The following is a 19074-nucleotide window of genomic DNA, read 5'->3' as shown; positions in this document are numbered from 1 at the left end:
CACTGAAATTTTAATAGTGAATATAAGAGGGCTGGCATTTTTTTTACCACAGTCTTTTTATTTCCTTACTTTTTGATTTCTCTGTAATATCATTAGGTTACTTCAATTATTTAAAAATTAACTTATTAAAACAAATATTAGCATACATCTAACTGCAACCAGGGAATAATCCATTTAGGAATATCTGTTTTGAATAAGCCGTGACTACTGCTTCCCATCCAATTCAACAAGCACATATTAGCAGCACTCTGTGCCAGGCCATGCACGGTCCCTAGGGAAAGATATCTGAGCATCCGTGAGATACGGCGTGTGGTTAAAGGTACTTCCACACACTTCACAGAGGGACTGAGGCTCCAATCTCTGCACTGTCACTTCCCAGGCGTGGTGTATGACAACATCCATTAGACACCCACAGCAAGTTATCGAATCTCACTGAACTTCAGTTTCTGCAACTATAGTGACATTGAGGTCAGCCTGGATAATAGAGAGAGTCTGCCCAGCGAAAAAACACACTAGAAAACAGCCCAACCTAGTGGACAACACACATGGCAAGGCACATGCTATTTTACAGGTCAGTTCTTAAGACACGATTCCAGGCATAAAGTTTATGTAAAAGTGATCATATACCTGTTATACCTGTACACTCAGAGAACAAAAGAGCCCAGAAAGAGACTTGAACACATGGAAATTTAGTATCAGGTAAAGATAGCATTTCAAATCCAGGAAGAAAAGATGGGTTGTTCAATTATTGGGGTTACAGCAAGAAGCTAGACATTTGGGGGGAAAAAACCAGAGTCTAATCTTTATGCTCTTCCTCTAAAGCAAATACATTCCAAATAGATCATCAATTTAAATGTTAGAAAACAAAACACATATAAGAAATAAAGATGAATGTTTCTAAATTCTTTTTTTGTTTCCAGGTATCTGATCACATACATACTTAGGAGCACTCACGCACGTCTCACATGGTACACAGACACACCTATTCCTTCTGTGAATGTTCCTAGAAGACAAACGGTTGACTGGTTAAATAACATAGATGTTCAACTTTGTTTTTTCCCTATCATGGCCATTTTTAAGTGTACAGTTCAAGAGTGCTGGGGCACCTGGGTGGCTTAGTCGGTTAAGCGTCCGACTTTCGCTTAGGTCATGATCTCGTGGTTCGTAGGTTCGAGCCCCGCATCAGGCTCTGTGCTGACTGCCAGCTCAGAGCCTGGAGCCTGTTTCAGAGTCTGTCTCCCTCTCTCTCTGACCCTCCCCTGTTCACGCTGTCTCTCTCTATCCTAGAAATAAAATAAAAATATTAAAAAAAAAAAAAAAGAGTGCTATGTATATTCACAGTGTTGTGCAACAGATCACTAGGACTTTTTCATCTTGCCAAACTGAAAGGCTACAGCCACTGAGAAGCATCTCCCCACTTCCCCCCTTCCCCCTGCAACCACCCTTCCAATTTCTGTTTCTGCCAGTTCGGCTACTTTCGATGTCTCATGTGAGTAGAACCAGACGGTATTCACCTTCTTGTGACTGGCCGGTTTCACTTAGCATAGTGTCTTCAAGGTTTATCCATATTGTAGCATGTGACAGGATTTCCTTTTTTTAAGGCTGAATAATATTCCATTTTATGTACAGACCGTATTTTGTTTCTCCGCCCATCCATCAATGAACCTGTGAGTTACTTCCACCCCTTGACTATTGTAAATAACACTGCAATGAACATGGGTGTATAACTATCTCTTTGAAATCCTGCTTTGAATTCTTTTGGATATATACCCAGAAGGAGGATTGCCAGATCATATGAGAATTCTATTTTTAATTTTTTGAGAAACTGCCATACTGTTTTCCATAGCAGCTGCACCAACAGTACACAGGGTTCCAAATTTTCCATGCCAACACTTACTTTCTGGGTTTGTTGTGTTTTTTTTTTTTTTTTTTTTTTTATAGTGACTATCCTAATGAGTGTGAGTGATTTCTCATTGTGGTTTTAAATTGCATTTCTCAAATGATCAGTGGTGTTGAGTATATTTCATATGCCTGTTGGTCACCTGTACACATTCTCTGGAAAAATGTCTGTCCAAGCCCTCGGCCCATTTTTTAAAAATCAGGTTATTTGGTTTTTGTTGTTGAATTGTAGGACGTTCTTTATATATTCTGGAAACTAACCCTCATTCAGATATATGATTTGCAAATAGTTTTTCCATTCTGTAGGCTGCTTTTCACTATAAATTCTTAATGTGGGGAAGTCTTTTTAAGTGTGACACCAAAACAATATAGTCAGAATCCAAAACACAAAAATGTAAGCATTTTAAAAGCAAACATTTTATTCAACTACTACTAAACAGCGGTTTAAAAAAAAAAAAAAAACTTCCAGGAAAAGAAATACTGGAAATTTAAAAAGCAAAGAGTCAGTATCTCTAAAATACAAAATTTAGGGGCACCTGGGTGGCTCAGTCAGTTAAGCGTCCGACTTCAGCTCCGGTCATGATCTCACGGTTCGTGGGTTCGAGCTCTGCATTAAGCTCTGTGCTGACAGCTAGCTCAGAGCCTGGAGCCTGTTTCAGATTCTGTGTCTCCCTCTTTCTCTGCCCCTCCCCTTTTCACGCTGTCTCTCTCTCTCTCAGAAATAAATTTTTAAAAAATATTTAAATAAACTTTTTTTAAATAAATAAAATACAAAATTTATTTTAAAAATAATGGAAGGGCACCTTGGTAGCTCAGCTGGTTAAGCATCTGACTTTGGCTCAGGTCATGATCTCATGGTTTGTGAGTTTGAGTCCCTCACTAAGCTCTCTGCTGTAAGCACAGAACCCACTTCAGATCCCATTCCCCTCTCTCTCGACCCTTCCCTCTCTCAAAAATGAATAAACATTCTAAAAAATAAATAAATAAAGGGGAATCTAGGTGGATCAGGCAGTTAAGCATCGGACTTTGGCTCAGGTCATGATCTCACGGCTTGTGAATTCGAGCCCCACGTCGGGCACTGCGAGAGCCTGGAGCGTGTTTCAGATTCTGCACCCCTATCTCTCTGCCCCTCTCCCACGCGTTCACACACGTGCGTACACTCTCTCTCTCGCAAAAATAAATATTAAATAAACATTAAATATATTAATAAATAATAAAATTAAAAAATAATGGAAAAGATAGATACCCCAGGCAAAAAATCAGCCAAATGCATGAACAGGCAATTCACAAAAGAAGAAATGCAAGTAGCTAATAAAAGTACACTGAGATGTTCAACCAACCTCATCAATTTGCCCATCAGACATCGATGGTTAAAAAAACAGTGGCAATCCAACATGGTGGCCATGACACATAAGATGAGCACACACAATCTCCTGGTAGGAAGGAAAACTAATGCCACCTGTAGAATGCAAATAAGCTATGGGTCAGCAATCCGCCTTTTAGAGAGTGACGATAAAGGGATGACCATATAAGCTAGAAACCCTGCAAGTAAAAAGTCTAGGAATACCCAAAATCCAACAGGGCGCTGAGTACAGGGACATATATACAACAGAAATACAATGTAGTCAATAAAGTAATAACGAAGATCTCTATTTACTGATGCAGATATCCAGGAGCTTAAAAGAAAAAAAAGAAAGCAGACTCTGAACAGCATGTAGAATATAATCCCATTTGTATAAAACTGTAATCATATATATTTAAATATGCAGAGAGAGGACTTAAATAATGCTCATCAAATGTGAACAGTGGTTGTCTCTGGGTAGTAGGATTTGGGGTGGTTTATTAAAAGAATAATCATATTTTTTCTGTACTGCTTTAACGTTTTTGTAATGAATGTATTATTTTATAATGGGGGGGGGGCCTGTTTTTACTTGGAAGAAAAATAAGAGTGGAGAACCAACCCGTGGACAGCCATCTCACACTCAGAAACCAGATGGGAGAGTCTGAAGAATGGGGTCCGAGGGAGGACTCTGACACTAAGTAGCTGAATGACCCTGGGCAAGTTAGCTTCTGAATGACCCTGGTTTCTTCACCTGTAAAATAAACATGATGAAAATTCTATGTCAGCAAGTTATTTGGGGGATAAAGAAACTAACACTGAGTAGGTTCTCAATAATTATTAGTTTCAAGGTGCCTGGGTGGCTCAGTTGGTTAAGCATTCAGCTCTGGCTCAGGTCATGATCTCGTGGTTCTAGGGTTCGAGCCCCACATCGGGCTCTGTGCTGACAGGTCAGAGCCCAGAGCCTGCTTCAGATTCTGCTGCTTGCACTCTGTCTGTCTCTTTCAAAAATAAATAAAACATTTAAAAAATGTTTTTAAATAATTATTGGTTTCATTCTCCCCTTTGAGCTCATTATTGAAAGCACCCTAGCTGCATCTAAACCATATTAGGTACTCAAGATGTGACAGGTGATTGCATGGGGTGGATGGATGGATGGACAGACAATCCTAAGACATATGAAGGATAGAAGGATGATATGGGTGGGTGGAAATGGATGGATAGGTGAATAGCTAGACAGATGGATTGATGAGTAAACAGATGGTCGGGCAGCTTATATTTTCAAAGATGACCACGCTAACATACATGCCCTCCAACATGCTCCATGTGATGTTGTCCCAAGTCCACAGAGAAGCGGGGTTCACATCTCTCCTCCTGAAATGGACATATCTTTGTAACTATTTCAACCAACAGACTGAGGTAGAAGTTACATTTTATGACTTCTGACACCAAATCATAAAAGGAGAGACTGAGTCTGCCTGACTCTATCTCTGTTAGGACATGTGCTTTGGGAGACGCAAGGCACCATATAGAGGTCAGGCCATGTGTAAAAGCCTCCATGCTAGAAAGACCCCATGAGCTGGATGGATGGATGGATTGATGGATGGACAGACAGATGGATGCCTAAGGAACTCCCAACTGCTTAAGTCTTCTAAACCCTGGCACCAGATATGAGAGTAAAGAAGGCGTGAAGATGACCCTGGCCACCATATGACCACCATCACAGAGAAACCCTAAACCAGACCAACCCATGGAGCTACTCCCGAATTCCCAACCCACAGAAACCAAGAGAGACAACAGATCACGTTGTATTAAGCCACTAAGTTTTGGGGTGATTTGTTACATGGCAATCTGAGACAGATGGTGAGAGGAGACTGAGGCTGAACGCATGACCTCTCGATGTGGAGCCCTGGAAATCAGCCACGTCTTGCACTAAATATCAGGCCTTGTACACTTCTCTTTTCTGTTCCAATAGCCTCCTGCTTATTACCCTTCTATTCCGAGCTTTTCTCACCTCCACTATTTATACTTCCAAAAGCCAGCCCTCCAAGCTCTGACTTGGATTAACTGCCCTCCTGCCCTGGAACAAGCAGAACATGCTTTCTGAGCAACTAAATCCAAGCCCTGACTGTATAACAGGGGAAACGGAGGCCCAAAGAGGGAAGAGAAATTACCCCAGGCTCTGGCTGAGTTAGAAGCAGGGCTCAGACTTAAGACTATGGCTCCTATCGTGAAGCCCAGAGTTATTTCTCCTCCAAGAGCCCCATGGGCTCCAGGTACCCCAAGTTTGAGCTGTGCCTCGGCTGCCTACTATCAGCGATGGTAGTCTCATCGGGCAGCCAGCATCGCTGCAGGCCCTGGCTGGGACGTGCCAGAGCTCTTGGCTCCAAGCATACCTTACATCTGTCTGGGCATAAATTTGCATTCTGAATCCAGGAGGCCTCGGTTCCAAGTATGTCAAATGTAATTAATTACAGCAAACCTTCTGCAACTGTTTTCAAACGCAGTATTAAAGGCTCTGTGAGCATGAAACACACAAGCCACGAGCTCACCGAGGAGCATGGGGAGCTGGGGACTGGGGGACTGGGAGCCCCGGATCCAGGTCCCATTGAGCAGGAAGGGCAAGTTCTTGAAACCTCCGGGTCCAATTCAGCCCCCCTGCGAAGGGGAGGGCATCCAACGGACTGGGTTCAAGTCCTAGCCAATCACCAATGCCACAACTTGGACAAGTAACTTCACCTTCCTCAACTGGAAGCGAGAATGTTTAAGACTCAGAACCTTAAAGGGCTATTGGGAGCCTCACTTCTGACAACCAACTGAATCTGGAGCCAACCACCCTTACCAGCCGTATACCCTTTCACCTTTGATTCTCAATTCCCCAATATTAAAAAAACAAAACAAAACAAACAAAAAAAAAAAAACTTGCTCTCCAGGGTGACTGTATTAACTGAGACAATAGATGTTAAATAAGTCCAGTGCCTGGCATGTAAGAAGCACCTGGAAAATGTGCAACGATGACTATATTTTGAGGGAGAAAAATTCTATTTTGCAAAAATCAAGTGAGATAAGTAAGAATGCTCAACTTCGGCCTTTTAACAGAAACACGTCCTGATTAAAATAAAAAAATCTGTGGGGCACCTGGGCGGCTCAGTCGGTTAAATGTCCGACCTTGGCTCAGGTCGTGATCTCAGTCTGTGAGCTCGCCCTGCATTGGGCTCTGTGCTGACAGCTCAGAGCCTGGAGCTTGTTTCAGATTCTGTGTCTCCCTCTCTCTCTGCCCCTCCCCTACTCGTGCTCTATTTCTCTCTCTCTCTCAAAAATAAATAAACATTAAAAAAAATTTTTTTTTAATTTGTAAGGTTGAATTTCCAACACATGGCTCTATTCCTTTCAAAGCGCTAGTAGCCACAGAACAAAGATACAAAGTTCGAAACTTGTGTTGTAGTCTAGCCAAATTTGCGGTTCTGCGCCCCTCGGCTCCCCCCACCCCTGCCCCGGGATCCAGGCTGGAAATGAGGCGAGCCGGATGGCCTCCACGTGCTGCCAGCCCCATCCACTCCAACAGAGTGCCCTCCGGCTTTCCGGAAGTCTTGCTTCCCTACCACAGAGCACACATGACTTAGCAGGAGAATGACTTGTGGCCACTCAGGACCCTAAATCCACAGCCCCTGATGTGACCTGGGTTTCCGTGCCCAAACCAGCCCTGAACCACAGTCTGATTCATAAACCCTGGTTCAACCCCAAAGACTAAATAGGCTGGAATTTTTTGGCAAGTGGAGAGATTGCCAGGGGTAATCTTTTAGATTTGTTTTTGCTTGTCTTGTTAGATATACTTTCTTCCAAAGCATTTAATTAATGTTTAGGGGAATGGATAAGCAAAGTGGAAAACAGCTTAATTTTTCCTTCCTAAATTACCAATCTCTTTCACTCCCTGTCGTAAGTTCCCTCCATTTAACCACCTAGTTATACTGATGCTTCCACCACTACATCACCCTTCTTCTCAATCCCAAACTCTGCATTCTTCACCAGTTACCTGATGAAGCTGGGGGGTGGGGGTAGGGGCAGAATTTTAGAATTTTAGATCAGCATTGTCCAAAAGAACACATAGACCACACAGGCAATTTCAATTTTTCTAGTAGCGACCTTATTTTATCTGAAAAAGTGAAATTAATTTGATTAATATATATTCTTTAACCCAGTATATAAAGTGCCATCATTTTAACTTGCAATCGATATTTTAAAAATTATTACTGAGGGGCGCCTGGGTGGCTCAGTCAGTTAAGCATCTGACTCTTGACTTCAGCTCAGGTCATGATCCTGAGTTCATGAGTTTAAGCCCCACATCAGGCTCTGCACTGACAGCATGGAGCCTGCCTAGGATTCTCTCCCTCTCTCTCGGCTCCTCACTTGCTGGCGCATGTACGCTCTCTCTCTCCCTCTCAAAATAAATAAACTTAAAAATTTTAAAATTATTATTGAAGTCTTTTACAATCGTTTCTTCTCTGTGAACACTTCAAAACCCGGGGTGGATTTTACACTTAGAGCTGGCCACATTTCAACTGCTCAACAGCCATAGGTGGCCAATGGTTACCAACACACTCTGGATGGCAGAGACATAGATCATCTCTACAAACCCTTTAAGCCCTAGACTCCCCAGATCCGAAAAGATGACCACCCTCACAACAAATTCCACTTCTAGCCAGTAGCCCTCCAGGGAAGTTACCCTTCCCTGGGGCCTCTTCCAAGCCAGTTTCAGTTTTATTTCAGATCAGTTTCACTTTCTACTTTTCCACTATGCATTGTAAGAAAAGCCCACATAAACACACTTAATTTTTTAGTTATTTTTCCGTTGATGAAATTAAAAAGAAAAAATCTCCAGCATCCAAAAATGCTATCTATTCTCTCTGGGTATAACCCTGGCTATGTCCACTTAGCTCACAAAACTCTGAGCCCATAATAAAAGAAACGCACTCTCTCCACAAAATTTCACCTGATAAAAACTCCCATCCTTAGTTCTCTACAAAAATGCTGGAGCTAGTGGGAATTTGTCCAGCAGAGGCTCCAGTCTGAGTGATGGAATGGCTAGTCCCCCGGGCATGCTGTCTCGGACAATAACACATCCAAGTACACTAGCCAAAACAGCTTCTGACTCTGAATGTTACCAGTAAACCCCAAGCCAGGGGCTTGCCCAAGGACACTCCAGCCTCCTCCGCTTTGCAAGAGTCATTTCCACCCATGGGGTAGAGATGTCAGATTTCTTCCTCCTTGGATACCCTGACTCCCTCAAGGCTAGAGCTAGCCCTAGGAAATTCAAGACTCTGTCCCTGACACGCAACTCACTTCACTAGAAAGCAGGTTTTTCTGGGTTTTCTACATCAGACTAGGGAACCAAGCATCACCTGACTCCATTTATTCTCTTTAGCTCATATACGAAGCCTCCTTGTGCTTTGTCAGCTAAAATATTTGTATCATGTTTCTGTCGACTCAATACCATCCTCACCTTGGCCTCTCTCCCTTCCTTTTTCTTTCTCCCTCTTTTCAAGAAAAGAAAGGAGTTGTCGCCAACATGTTTCTCTAGTTCTTCACTGTCTATAAAGCACTTTTGAATCCATTAACTCACATGATGCTTGCAGGAAGCCCGTCAGGAATATACAAGTGGACTGTTCTCCCACTTAACAGATAAACAAACAGAGGCTCAGCGCCCAGTGCCTTCCGGGGCTGGGCAGGTCACATACGTGGGAACTGTCTGGAACGGCAGAGTACATACTCTGTCCAAGGCCTACAAATTCCAAACTTTTTAAACCTGCAGCCGGCATATAAAATAAGATAAGGGACCTCTGTAGACACCCATCTGTCACTCTGGGTTTCCAAAATTTCCCAACAGGGCACCTGCAAATAGTGACTAGTGCTAGTTATAAAAATCCACGTGTAAAAAAAAATAAATAACACATATGTAGGGCTTCGGTCTAAAGAGCATTTTCAAGGGGCGCCTGGCTGGCTCAGTCAGTTAAGCATCCGACTTCACTTCAGGTCATGATCTCACAGCTCATGAGTTCGAGACCCACATCAGGCTCTGTGATGATGGTGCGGAACCAGCTTGGGATTCTCTCTCCCCATCACTCTCTGCCCCTCCCCTGCTCCCTCCCCACCCCGTCTCAAAAACAAAGAAATAATCTTTAAAAAGGATACTTTAAAAATAAAAAAATAGAAACTATTTTCAAAAATAAATGGAGATAGCATTTTCAAATAAGCCCTTTCATTTGATTCTTGTGCAGGATTATTTTCATCCCATTCCCCAGATGGAGAAATTAAGATTCCTCAGGGCTGAGAAATTTGCCTGTGGTCTTAAGTGTGTGCAAACAGCAAACGTGTTGCATACCCAGGCCATCGTCCAGCAACCCGGGGGCCTGCCTTGCCCCTCCGCCATGTCATCTATGCTACACGAATGGGGTACACCGATACCGCCCAACCCAGCGGCCCAACCACCAGCATCTCCCCCTCTGAAATCCGATCACTCCGGGATCAGGCAGAGAAGCAGGTCACCCAGCCCTGCTTTGATGAAAACCCCAAGGGTGTCTAATTATAACAAGGAGGAAAGGGAGGAGTCAGAATCCTCGCTTTCTCAAGGCCAAATTAACTTTAATTTCATTTGACACAGTGTATGTGCTAGTAGGAAAAGCAATGGTTGAGGAGTTGGAAATCTAAGGCCTGAAATTTCACCTCTGCCTATTCACTGAGGTTCTGGGCAAGTACCTTCCTTCCTGTGTGTGGGTGGGTGGGTGGGTGGGTGACTGAGGAACCAGATCAGAAATGACAAACTGGCTTCACATGCCATGCTAAACTCAATGGCTGGCTGCATCATACTAAGAAAGAAGGATTGTGAGGTCACTGGCCAGACTTCCATGGAAAAGGGTGCCAAGATCGATTAGTAATGTCTGCCACAGGCTTGAAAATGGGAGGCAACGGTATGTATATTGCTTATTTACCATCCCCGGACTAGATGACCACCAGTAACATGTTGCAAGTGAAAAACTCTGCCCTTTACAAAGCTTCTTCTCACAACCCCTCACAACTTTTTATAAGAGCCCAGTACTATGGGTATCATCCCCATCATCCCCACTTCAAACATAAGGGAAAAGCACAGGGACGTGAAGAACTTTGGCAAAGATGACAAAATGATTAAGCAGCAGGGCAGGCAGGGAACCCAAGCCTTATCCCTCCAGTTTGGGCCTGTTCATTCTACCCCTGGAAATGCCTAAGTGGTATCTGGCTGTGAGTAGAAGGTACTGAGCTTCCTCCCACAGGCTACTTCCATCCTTTAGAGAAAGGTGCATGGCAAAGTCATGAAACCCCTCCAGACGTGGAAGGGAAGGGGTGCTAATTCCAAGTTCCAGATGCTTCTTCCCAAGGCCAAGTCCCGCCCTCACCGCACAAGTGGAGAAGCCAAGCTCAGAGCTAAGTGAGGTAAGCAAGAGCAGAATTGGAAATCCCTAAGGCCACAGTCCACCCCACCAAGAACAGGACACTCTATCTCAACTCCAAGATGCCTTTGACTGTTCAGTCCACCACTGCTTTGACAAAAGCTTTTGGGGTTGAAGACAACGAAAGGGAACGCACTAACAAAACAGGTACTGTTAAGACCACCCCAATTTCAGAAAACATGAAAATGTGCAAACATGACCATCGAGGAAATACGGTGTCCTTCAAACTGGGATCCTGGGCTCACTTGCTGGGGTGGGCCACCAGTGTTAAAAGTGACAGTGTTTTGGGGGCACCTGGATGGCTGAGCCAGTTAAGGTGTCTGACTTTGGCTCAAGTCATGATCTTGCAGCTCATGAGTTCAAACCCCGCATCAGGCTCGCTGCTGTCACCCTGGCAGCACAGAGCCTGCTTCGGATCCTCTGTCCCCCTCTCTCTGCCCCTCCCCCACGTGCACTCTCCCCAAAATACAGAAATAAATAAATAAATATTTTTAAAAAGTGACAGTGTTTTATAAAGCTTACAGGAAAAAATAGGCAAATACACAGAATCTTCTCAAGTTTCTCCTGTTAAGTTTCCCTTGAATCTTTGGCCATCTGCAAGCCATCATCCCACCACGGAGAAGATCTGACTGAACATCAAATCACACATTTAGCCGCCACACATTTAAGGTGTTCCAGGTGTGCTACGAACAGCCCCCCGGTGCCCCATCCTGCGCCCAGGACCCAGACAACCAGCTCCTAGCACAAACACAGGGTGCCAGAGTCCTCCCACCCGGCCCTCCTGCCTCACGGCTTTCCCCACGCCCCCCGCCTCAGGACCGCTGCGTCCAGTCGCCCTACTTGCCTACCAGCCATCTGGGTGATGGCCCTCCCTGGCTCCCTATCCATTTTCAAGAAATAGTTCCTCCGGGAGGAGTGAAGGGAGTGGAGATGCTTTAAAAACTCCCCAAAATGTGTAAAGTCAAAGGAGTGTTACCACACTCCAGAGCCTCCTCCAATGGATCACTCCAAAGACGGCATGGGCTTCAGAACAGCTCTAGGTACACGTGCCCACTACTTTTCCTCGTACCACAGGGCTCCCGACCCAACGGCCAGACCCAACCTGGTCACACACTCTTCACCACTCTTCTCTAGACTCAAATCCGACTGATCTGAGCTATTTCCAAAAAAATCAAATTAAGTCATCAAACCTCTATTGAGCTGCTGCTCTGTGCCAGACCCTAAAATGAATAACCCATGCTCTCTGCCCTCGAGGAATTCCCAAGCTGGCTGGAGAAACAGACCTGCCAACAATTAACTCTCATCTGTGGACCTGTAGTATCTGGGACCTGTACTGCCAGGTGGGCACAGATGAACCCCCCTGGGGTGGCGTGGGGGGCGCCGCGGAAGAGGACATGCCAGTGGTCTTGGGTGGAGGTTGGGGGGCCGGTTCCCCAGAGGGGAGATGAATGAGGGGAAGGGCACTAGAGACAGGAGGCCCAGCAGGAACGGAAGCTAGAAAGGACACAGTTCACCCAGGATTAAGATCCATCTCTTTTTTTTTTTTTTAATGTTTTTTATTTATTTCTGAGAGAGAGAGGCAGTGTGCGCAGGGGAGGATCAGAGAGAGAGGGCGACACAGAATCGGAAGCAGGCTCCAGGCTCTGAGCTGGCTGTCAGCACAGAGCCCGACATGGGGCCTGAACCCACGAACCGTGAGATCATGACCTGAGCCGAAGTCAGACGCTTAGCTGACTGAGCCACCCAGGTGCCCCAAGATCCATCCCTTTTAAAGACTGTGTCACAGGCTTTGACACAAATCCAGAAACGTTCAGAGAAGCCACAGCATCCCTGGGATGAACACATGAAGAACACCTTTGACAGGAAAGACACATAAGGTCAAGGAGATGTGTCATGCCCGTGTGTGAGAGCAACAACCAAAAGAGCGGACCTTTTCTGTTGTTACCTAACTCTGCCCCGTGAAGACAAGGCCCCAGGTTTCCAGAACTACCAAAACTGCTGTCACTGCGACTCAGTCTCCCCATATGGAGACCCACTGGCCACTGGGTCAACAGGTAGCTGACATGTACTGACCGCCTTCTAAGGGCCACCTTCTAAGGACTGGTGGGTGTTTTCACATGAGCTGTTTCATTTCCTTGTAAAACAGCCCTTCAAGGTCAAGATAATTACTCCCTTTTTCCAGAGGCAGAAGTTGGGGTTCCAAACCCAGAAATGACTTTCCCAAAGTGACACAGAGCTAACCATGCCACAAGACTGGATTCCAAACTCTGGTCTAGTTGACCTCAAATCCCAACTTCCATTTCACCAACTGGGTGGATGTCAGAAAATGTCTATGCTTCTGACCTAAGGCCCCAAGGCCTAGCCGGGGCAGTTCCCCAGGGGGGCCCATGCTCTGTCCAGAAACAGACCCCACTGACAGACCATCTTGCCCCTAATCTCCCTCCTCTAGGATCCCAACCGTGGTCCTACGCACCTGCTCTCTTCTGGTACCTTCATCTTTCTTTCAGGCCAATACTTTACTTAAAACCCACCTCCCACAGCTGCCCCCTGCACTTGGACTTCTCAACGTCAAGGGCACACATGCTGAGACACATCATCCCGGGGTTCCTAGCCATCATTTGTCATTTTTAACTAAAGCACTCTGGCATAATCCTGGCAGAAGACTGCTAAGGGACAAATAAAAGAGAGGTGTTGACCACTTCAGCCAGAAGACACTGAACAGTGGAAGTCATCACCACTATAGGCTGAAATACCGCAGAGCATCTAGGGCTCAGGAAGGAAGTCCCACCAGAAAAACTAAGAGCTTTGAAAGATGTGTCACTAACCTTCTAAGGCCACCCTGTAACCACACCTAGATGGAACACTGGTCTGGCCCTGTGCTGTCCAAGACGGAAGCCACTAGCCACAAGTGGCTACTGACACCTGAAATGTGGCTAGTTAATAAAGACTTAATACCTCCCAAAGAAAGAATATAAAATACCATCACAATTCTTGCTGAAATGATGGTCTGGGGGATAGAGTGGGTTAAATATACTATTAAAATGAATTCCACCTGTTTCCTTTTACTTTTTTGTGGGGGGATCACTAGAAAACTTAAAATTATGTGTGTGGCCCACATTTGTGGCTCAAGTTATATTTCTATTGGACAGTGCTGGTCTGATACATGTTAAAAGATGAGAAGACAAAGACAGCAAATTCTGGAGTTTCTAGGAAGTGCATACACAAAAAGATACTCCCAGAGTTTGATTTAAAATTTAAATATGGAGCAAACACTAAGTCTCCAACTCCAGAAAAATTCTTCTGGCAATTTGAAGTAAAAGTGTGGAATAAAACCACGTGTGGATGCTCTCCCCGGTACCAAGACATTCCACACGTCTTTAAAGACAACTTTCCAGCAAGAGACGGTGCCAGCCATGCCGCCTTCACCCTAGCACGTGTCTTTCCAGGCTCTTCCAGGGCCAACAAGCTGGGGGGTGCGCCCGATCACCGGGCAGCTGAGACTTCTTCACAGGAAGGGGCGGGGGAGAGCATAAGGCAGGCTCGGCCAGGGGACAAACCATGTACCTACTGCACTGGGTTCACGGTAAGTCAACGGTGGTAACAAGTGAGTAAAGCGGAAGCAGGGAAGTGTGGGGTGCGTGCAGTGTATCCAGGTGGGTCTGGAGCATTGGTTCAGTACCTTGCTGACTCCCTCAACTGTGACTCTCGGTAGGAAATTACATGTATCCTACACACACTTATCGGCAAAGACAAATCAAACGGACGCTTCGTAAGACTACACTAGCCTTCCACACTGGGCTATGCCTCTGCTCTTCTGTGTGCTCCTCTACTCTCTTCACCCCTTTTTCTAGGTTTCTGCTGATCGCAAGCCACTAAACAGATGTCACAGTCACGATGCATGACCTAAACTGGGTGTGGCGAATAACAAGTGTACTCTTCACTCTGGGGTGGATGCTGCACCCTTCTCTCCAGCAGAGGCGCATCCAGATGTGACCTCGGGATCCTTCCCAACACAGTGATCGCTCCAGGCAGCTGCGGCCAATCACCTCAAGTCCGAATCAGAGAGGCAACCTATCTTTGATTATCCTTGTTCTGATCCAAAACTCTCAAAAACTGAGGCTCAAAAGGAAAAAGTGTCTTCTCCAAGGTCATACGGCAAGACCCTGGGTGAGCTACGGCTCCTGCGGACCCACAAAGCCACTTCACTTCACATCACCAGGGAGGAGACACAACTGATACAAAGCATTACGAGAACATGGAAAAAATTTAAATTTTCACCACGACTATGAAAAGTCAGCTTACACATCCACTAAAACATGGAAGGGAAGGTCTTACCACCCTACCAAGAAGAAGATATGTGGATTCTGAGGCCAGAGGAAGCAACATGCCAAGAGCTGAGTCAAAAGTTGGGGGAAAAAAATTGTATGTGACAATGGAGGAGTTTTTAAACTCTGTTTCGCAAATGAAACAAACCATCGGCTGTTTATTTTCTAGAACCAGGGAGAGGTCAGCCTTACACTGACCAGCCATCTTTGTTGCTTTTCTTCTGCAAAAGCAAGAGCCCTTGTTCAAGTTCACCTCTGTGCAGGGCTGAAAGTATAAGCAAACCCTTTTTCCTAGCTTGGTCCAAAGTCAAGCTATAAAGCAGGCCCTTGAAATTTCAAACCTTATTAGAAAAAAAAAAAAACCTCCTTAGGCAGAAAAGCAAAACATTAAGTAATAAGAGTCTGTACTGTGAAACAGTATAAATGATCTTTCACCAAAATAACTCAGCCCATCATCAAATTACCACCCCTCAAGTCCAATTTGCCAGATTTTTTGCCCAATATTACAACAGAGTTTGGTGAACAGCTCATAAAAATTAGCTCGTATATCCATTCTGGTCACACTTCCATCTAAAATAGGAGGTGAGAGAGGCAAGGCCTAGGTCAGATCTCAGGCCTGGGAGATGCCAATAGAAACAAAAGAGAACTGACTCCGCCCCCAACAGTACCATCATGCACCTCTATTTCCTTTACAACAAACACGATCAGAATAACCAATTTTTTACAAAAAGGAAAAAACAAGTCTACAAAACAGAAATGATTTTTCAAGTCCTCGCCAGGGGTTCCCTTTAAACCAGAGACAACACATCGAAATTTCAGCAGAATGGAATTAAAAGAATCTGAGTTGGGTATCAGGAGACCAGGACACACAAAGGGCCATGCCGCAATATTTTTATTCCTTGCACCAGAAAGAACCTGTTATCTACAACCCTGACGTGTTCTCAGATGCCCAGTAGGGGTGCCCACCTAGCCCTCCCAGCCTGGGGTACAGCTCCCCTCCAACACTTGCTGAACTCAGGCCTACTGTCTCATGAGGCCTCCAGAGCCCTTGGAAATTATAAATTCTTTGATTGTCCTAGACATCGGCCTAAATAATTCAACAGAAAAAAAATTTTTTAATTATGTTACTTAAAAAAAAAAAAAGCTCATTCCAAATATGTCAGAATGTGACCAGCAGGCCTGAAGGATTTCGTTACTAAAAAAATAAAATCTCCCAAATGCAATGGCGATGATGGAAAACGTCGAACCTCTTCCACTGTCAAACAGATTTCAGAGAATTCGAATCCCCTCAGAAATTTGAATCTCCACAAAACGGGGTAGGGATGCATGAACTGAGGCCACCATTTTTTCCAAGACCAGCTGGTGGCTGGCGAAAGGGACACAGGGCTTCCTGTCCCAGCCCTGTATGACCCACCATCGGCCCCCACACAAGGTCCCGCCAAGATTCCACCCTGCAGATGCGAACAGCATTCCCCCCTTCTTTCAAGAAAAAAATTAAACTTTTTTTTTGGATTCAAAATCCCTAGCAAATTCAACCAGATACAAATTCATCACAAATAACCCTTCAACTTTGGGTGGGTACCTTATTTTCATCTGTTAAATTTTAATTTAGTCAATATTTGTCTTCTAAAAAAAAATGTTTTTTTTCCACCTTCATTTGATTTCATTTTAAGGCCACGAAACTATACTGTTTGCATTTGTGCTTCCATGTTCCAGAGGCAGGTACGTTTGGGTTTAGCTTTTGTGTGTATTTTCTTTTTTTTTTCTTTTAAAAAAATTAAATTTTGCAGCTAGAATCAGCTGAATTGGTGTTTTACACCATTTTTCAAGCAAACTTAAGCGTTCCATTAGAGAAGATGGGTAAGAATCAGAATTTTGGTCTCCTCTCTGTCCTTCCCTTCTTTTATCTTTCCTTCTGAAGTCAGTAAAATTTGTGCTTTTTTGTAAATCACAACCCCCCCCAAAAATGATCAAAGCTAATGGATTTTCTTTTCCCTTTTGAAAGTAATCAAATTTGTGACAAATACCAAATGCTAATAAACTACCAACCCCACATCACAATCAAAGAGGCCTAAAACCAATCTGGATTTTTTTTTTTTAAATAAAAAATTTTTCAAATTGGAAGAGTAAGCAAGCACAGAAAAGGAAAAATTATCTCCTACCAAAGATTCTTCAACCCTTGTCTTTATCAACTGATTCAGTTGCATGTCATAAAAAATGAGCTTCTGTGAATCCACTGTTAGTTTTTTCATAATAATGTTAATTATGCATATCTTATTTTAATGGCGGTCTCTCCTACAAATCTGTGGGCTACTCAATTTGTATAATGTAATGAATTTACATTTTTTTCCCACTGAATATTGCTCAAAAAAAGGTTCCTGACATTTTCTGGATAAAACAACAACAAAAAACGAAATGCCTAGACCTTTCAGGAAACAAAATCAGAAAATAGTCTTAATTATTCCATCAAAACAAAAAAACAACCAAAAAAACCCCACCACCACCACAAAACCCAACAAATCAGGAAAAAAAGGCAGGATTTCACTCTAACTTTCCCAGTTTCTGTTTTTCTTTAGAACCTTGGGATTTAAATGCAATAAAATGTAAATACGAAATTTAAAAAAAAAAAAAAAAACTACAATTTTTGGGTGTGTCCAAAGCCAACATTTTAGGGTCTATTTTCTCTTTGAAATCCTTCCCTCTCGAAAATAGAAAAACTTTAAATATTGCCAAATGGTAAAATTAGTCTTTTCTGCCCGCTGGGCTAAACAAGTTCCAAATTACAATGAAGTACAATTTCTAATTGCTTCATAAAGCCAATTCTCCCAGTTTTCTCTAAACTCAACAATTTCCCTCCTTTCCTAATTCCAATTAGTTTTTTTCTCAAACTAAAAGAGTTGGAAAGCCAAAATGACTTCGGTTTTAGGAGGCTTTCTCCTTTCTCCCTCTCAAAACCTGAATTCATTCAAATTCTAGCTTAATTTTCATTTACATATTATCTGGATTTGGCTTCAGAAATAAAAATTGTCTCCATGCTCCCAGAAAGATCAAAGTGTAAATTTTCATCCCAAAAAAGAAAAAAAAAGAATCCTTTACCCCTCCACTGCCTTGGAGTGCAAACTTTTGAAAAAATAAGAAATAAAAAATATTTCTTTTCAATTTTAATTTCTTTTTTTATTTACAAAATAGTATCCTCTAGGTGGCGTCGTTTTAATGGGAAAAAACTACCGTTTGAAGAAAAATTAGAAAAAAAAATTGAGAAAGGGAAATATGGCCTAAAAAAAAAAAAAGACTGTTGCAAAGATGGGGTGCCAGAGGGGAAAGACCTCCCGGGGGGTCATCAGGGACCCCGAGCGCAGAGGGGGTCAGGGGGAAATTGCGAATTTGGGGGGAGGAGGGGGGAGAGCTGGAAGGGGTTTTTTTGCAAAATGTGAATTGTCCAAACTGAAATGGCTGCTCTGTTCTCTCGCCGCTTTGTTTTCTGGGCTCCGGTCCGAGCCCGGGGCTGGAGGGGACGCCGGGTGGGGGGCCCGAAGAGACCCCCGCGTCACCCCCAGCCTCCCCACGCCCCGCGGCGCCCGAGGGGGGGCTCCCCAGACCCCGACCCCCCGGTTTGCGCCCACAAAAAGCCCGCAAACGTGCCCAGGCACTTTGCATTTTGCAAATCTTGCAATGAAGTGGCGCAGCGCCCCGGGCCCCGGCCCCCCGGGGTCCCCCGCGCGGTGCATGCCCCCGGCCCCCCGTCGTACCTGCGGAGCCGCCGCGCCGCCCGGCTGGTTCATGGGTCCGTGCGGGAGGAGGCGGCCCCGGCGCGTCCTGCTCCTCCCGGGCCGGGCTGCTGGTGCGCGCACAATGCCGCCGCCGCCGCCGCCGTCGCCGCCGCCGCCGCCGCCGCCGCCGCCGCTCCCTCCTCCGCCCGCCCCGCTCAGGCCGGGGGGGCGGGGGCGCTGGGGGCGCGCGGGGGGGGGCGCCCGGCCCTCGCCCCCACCCCCGGCCCGCACCGGCCGCCGCCGCCGCAGCCGCCGCCGAG

General features: G+C 44.8%; 1 protein-coding gene across 1 annotated transcript in view; it reads right to left on the bottom strand.

Moving 5' to 3' along the window:
- ZNF618 (zinc finger protein 618) overlaps positions 1 to 18848 on the bottom strand; it is a 176513-nt gene extending 157665 nt beyond the window's left edge. Inside the window, exon 1 of the mRNA XM_039240484.1 lies at positions 18794 to 18848. Within this exon, the coding sequence (XP_039096415.1) occupies positions 18794 to 18826 (33 nt within the window). The 5' untranslated portion in view covers positions 18827 to 18848. The remainder of the gene's footprint in view (positions 1 to 18793) is intronic.
- Positions 18849 to 19074: the final 226 nt, after the last annotated feature.

The sequence above is a fragment of the Hyaena hyaena genome, unplaced genomic scaffold, assembly GCF_003009895.1.
Source record: "Hyaena hyaena isolate Hyena2069 unplaced genomic scaffold, ASM300989v1 scaffold_6, whole genome shotgun sequence".
In the NCBI taxonomy this organism is placed as follows: Eukaryota; Metazoa; Chordata; class Mammalia; order Carnivora; family Hyaenidae; genus Hyaena; species Hyaena hyaena.
This window is presented reverse-complemented; position numbering and strand designations above follow the sequence as displayed.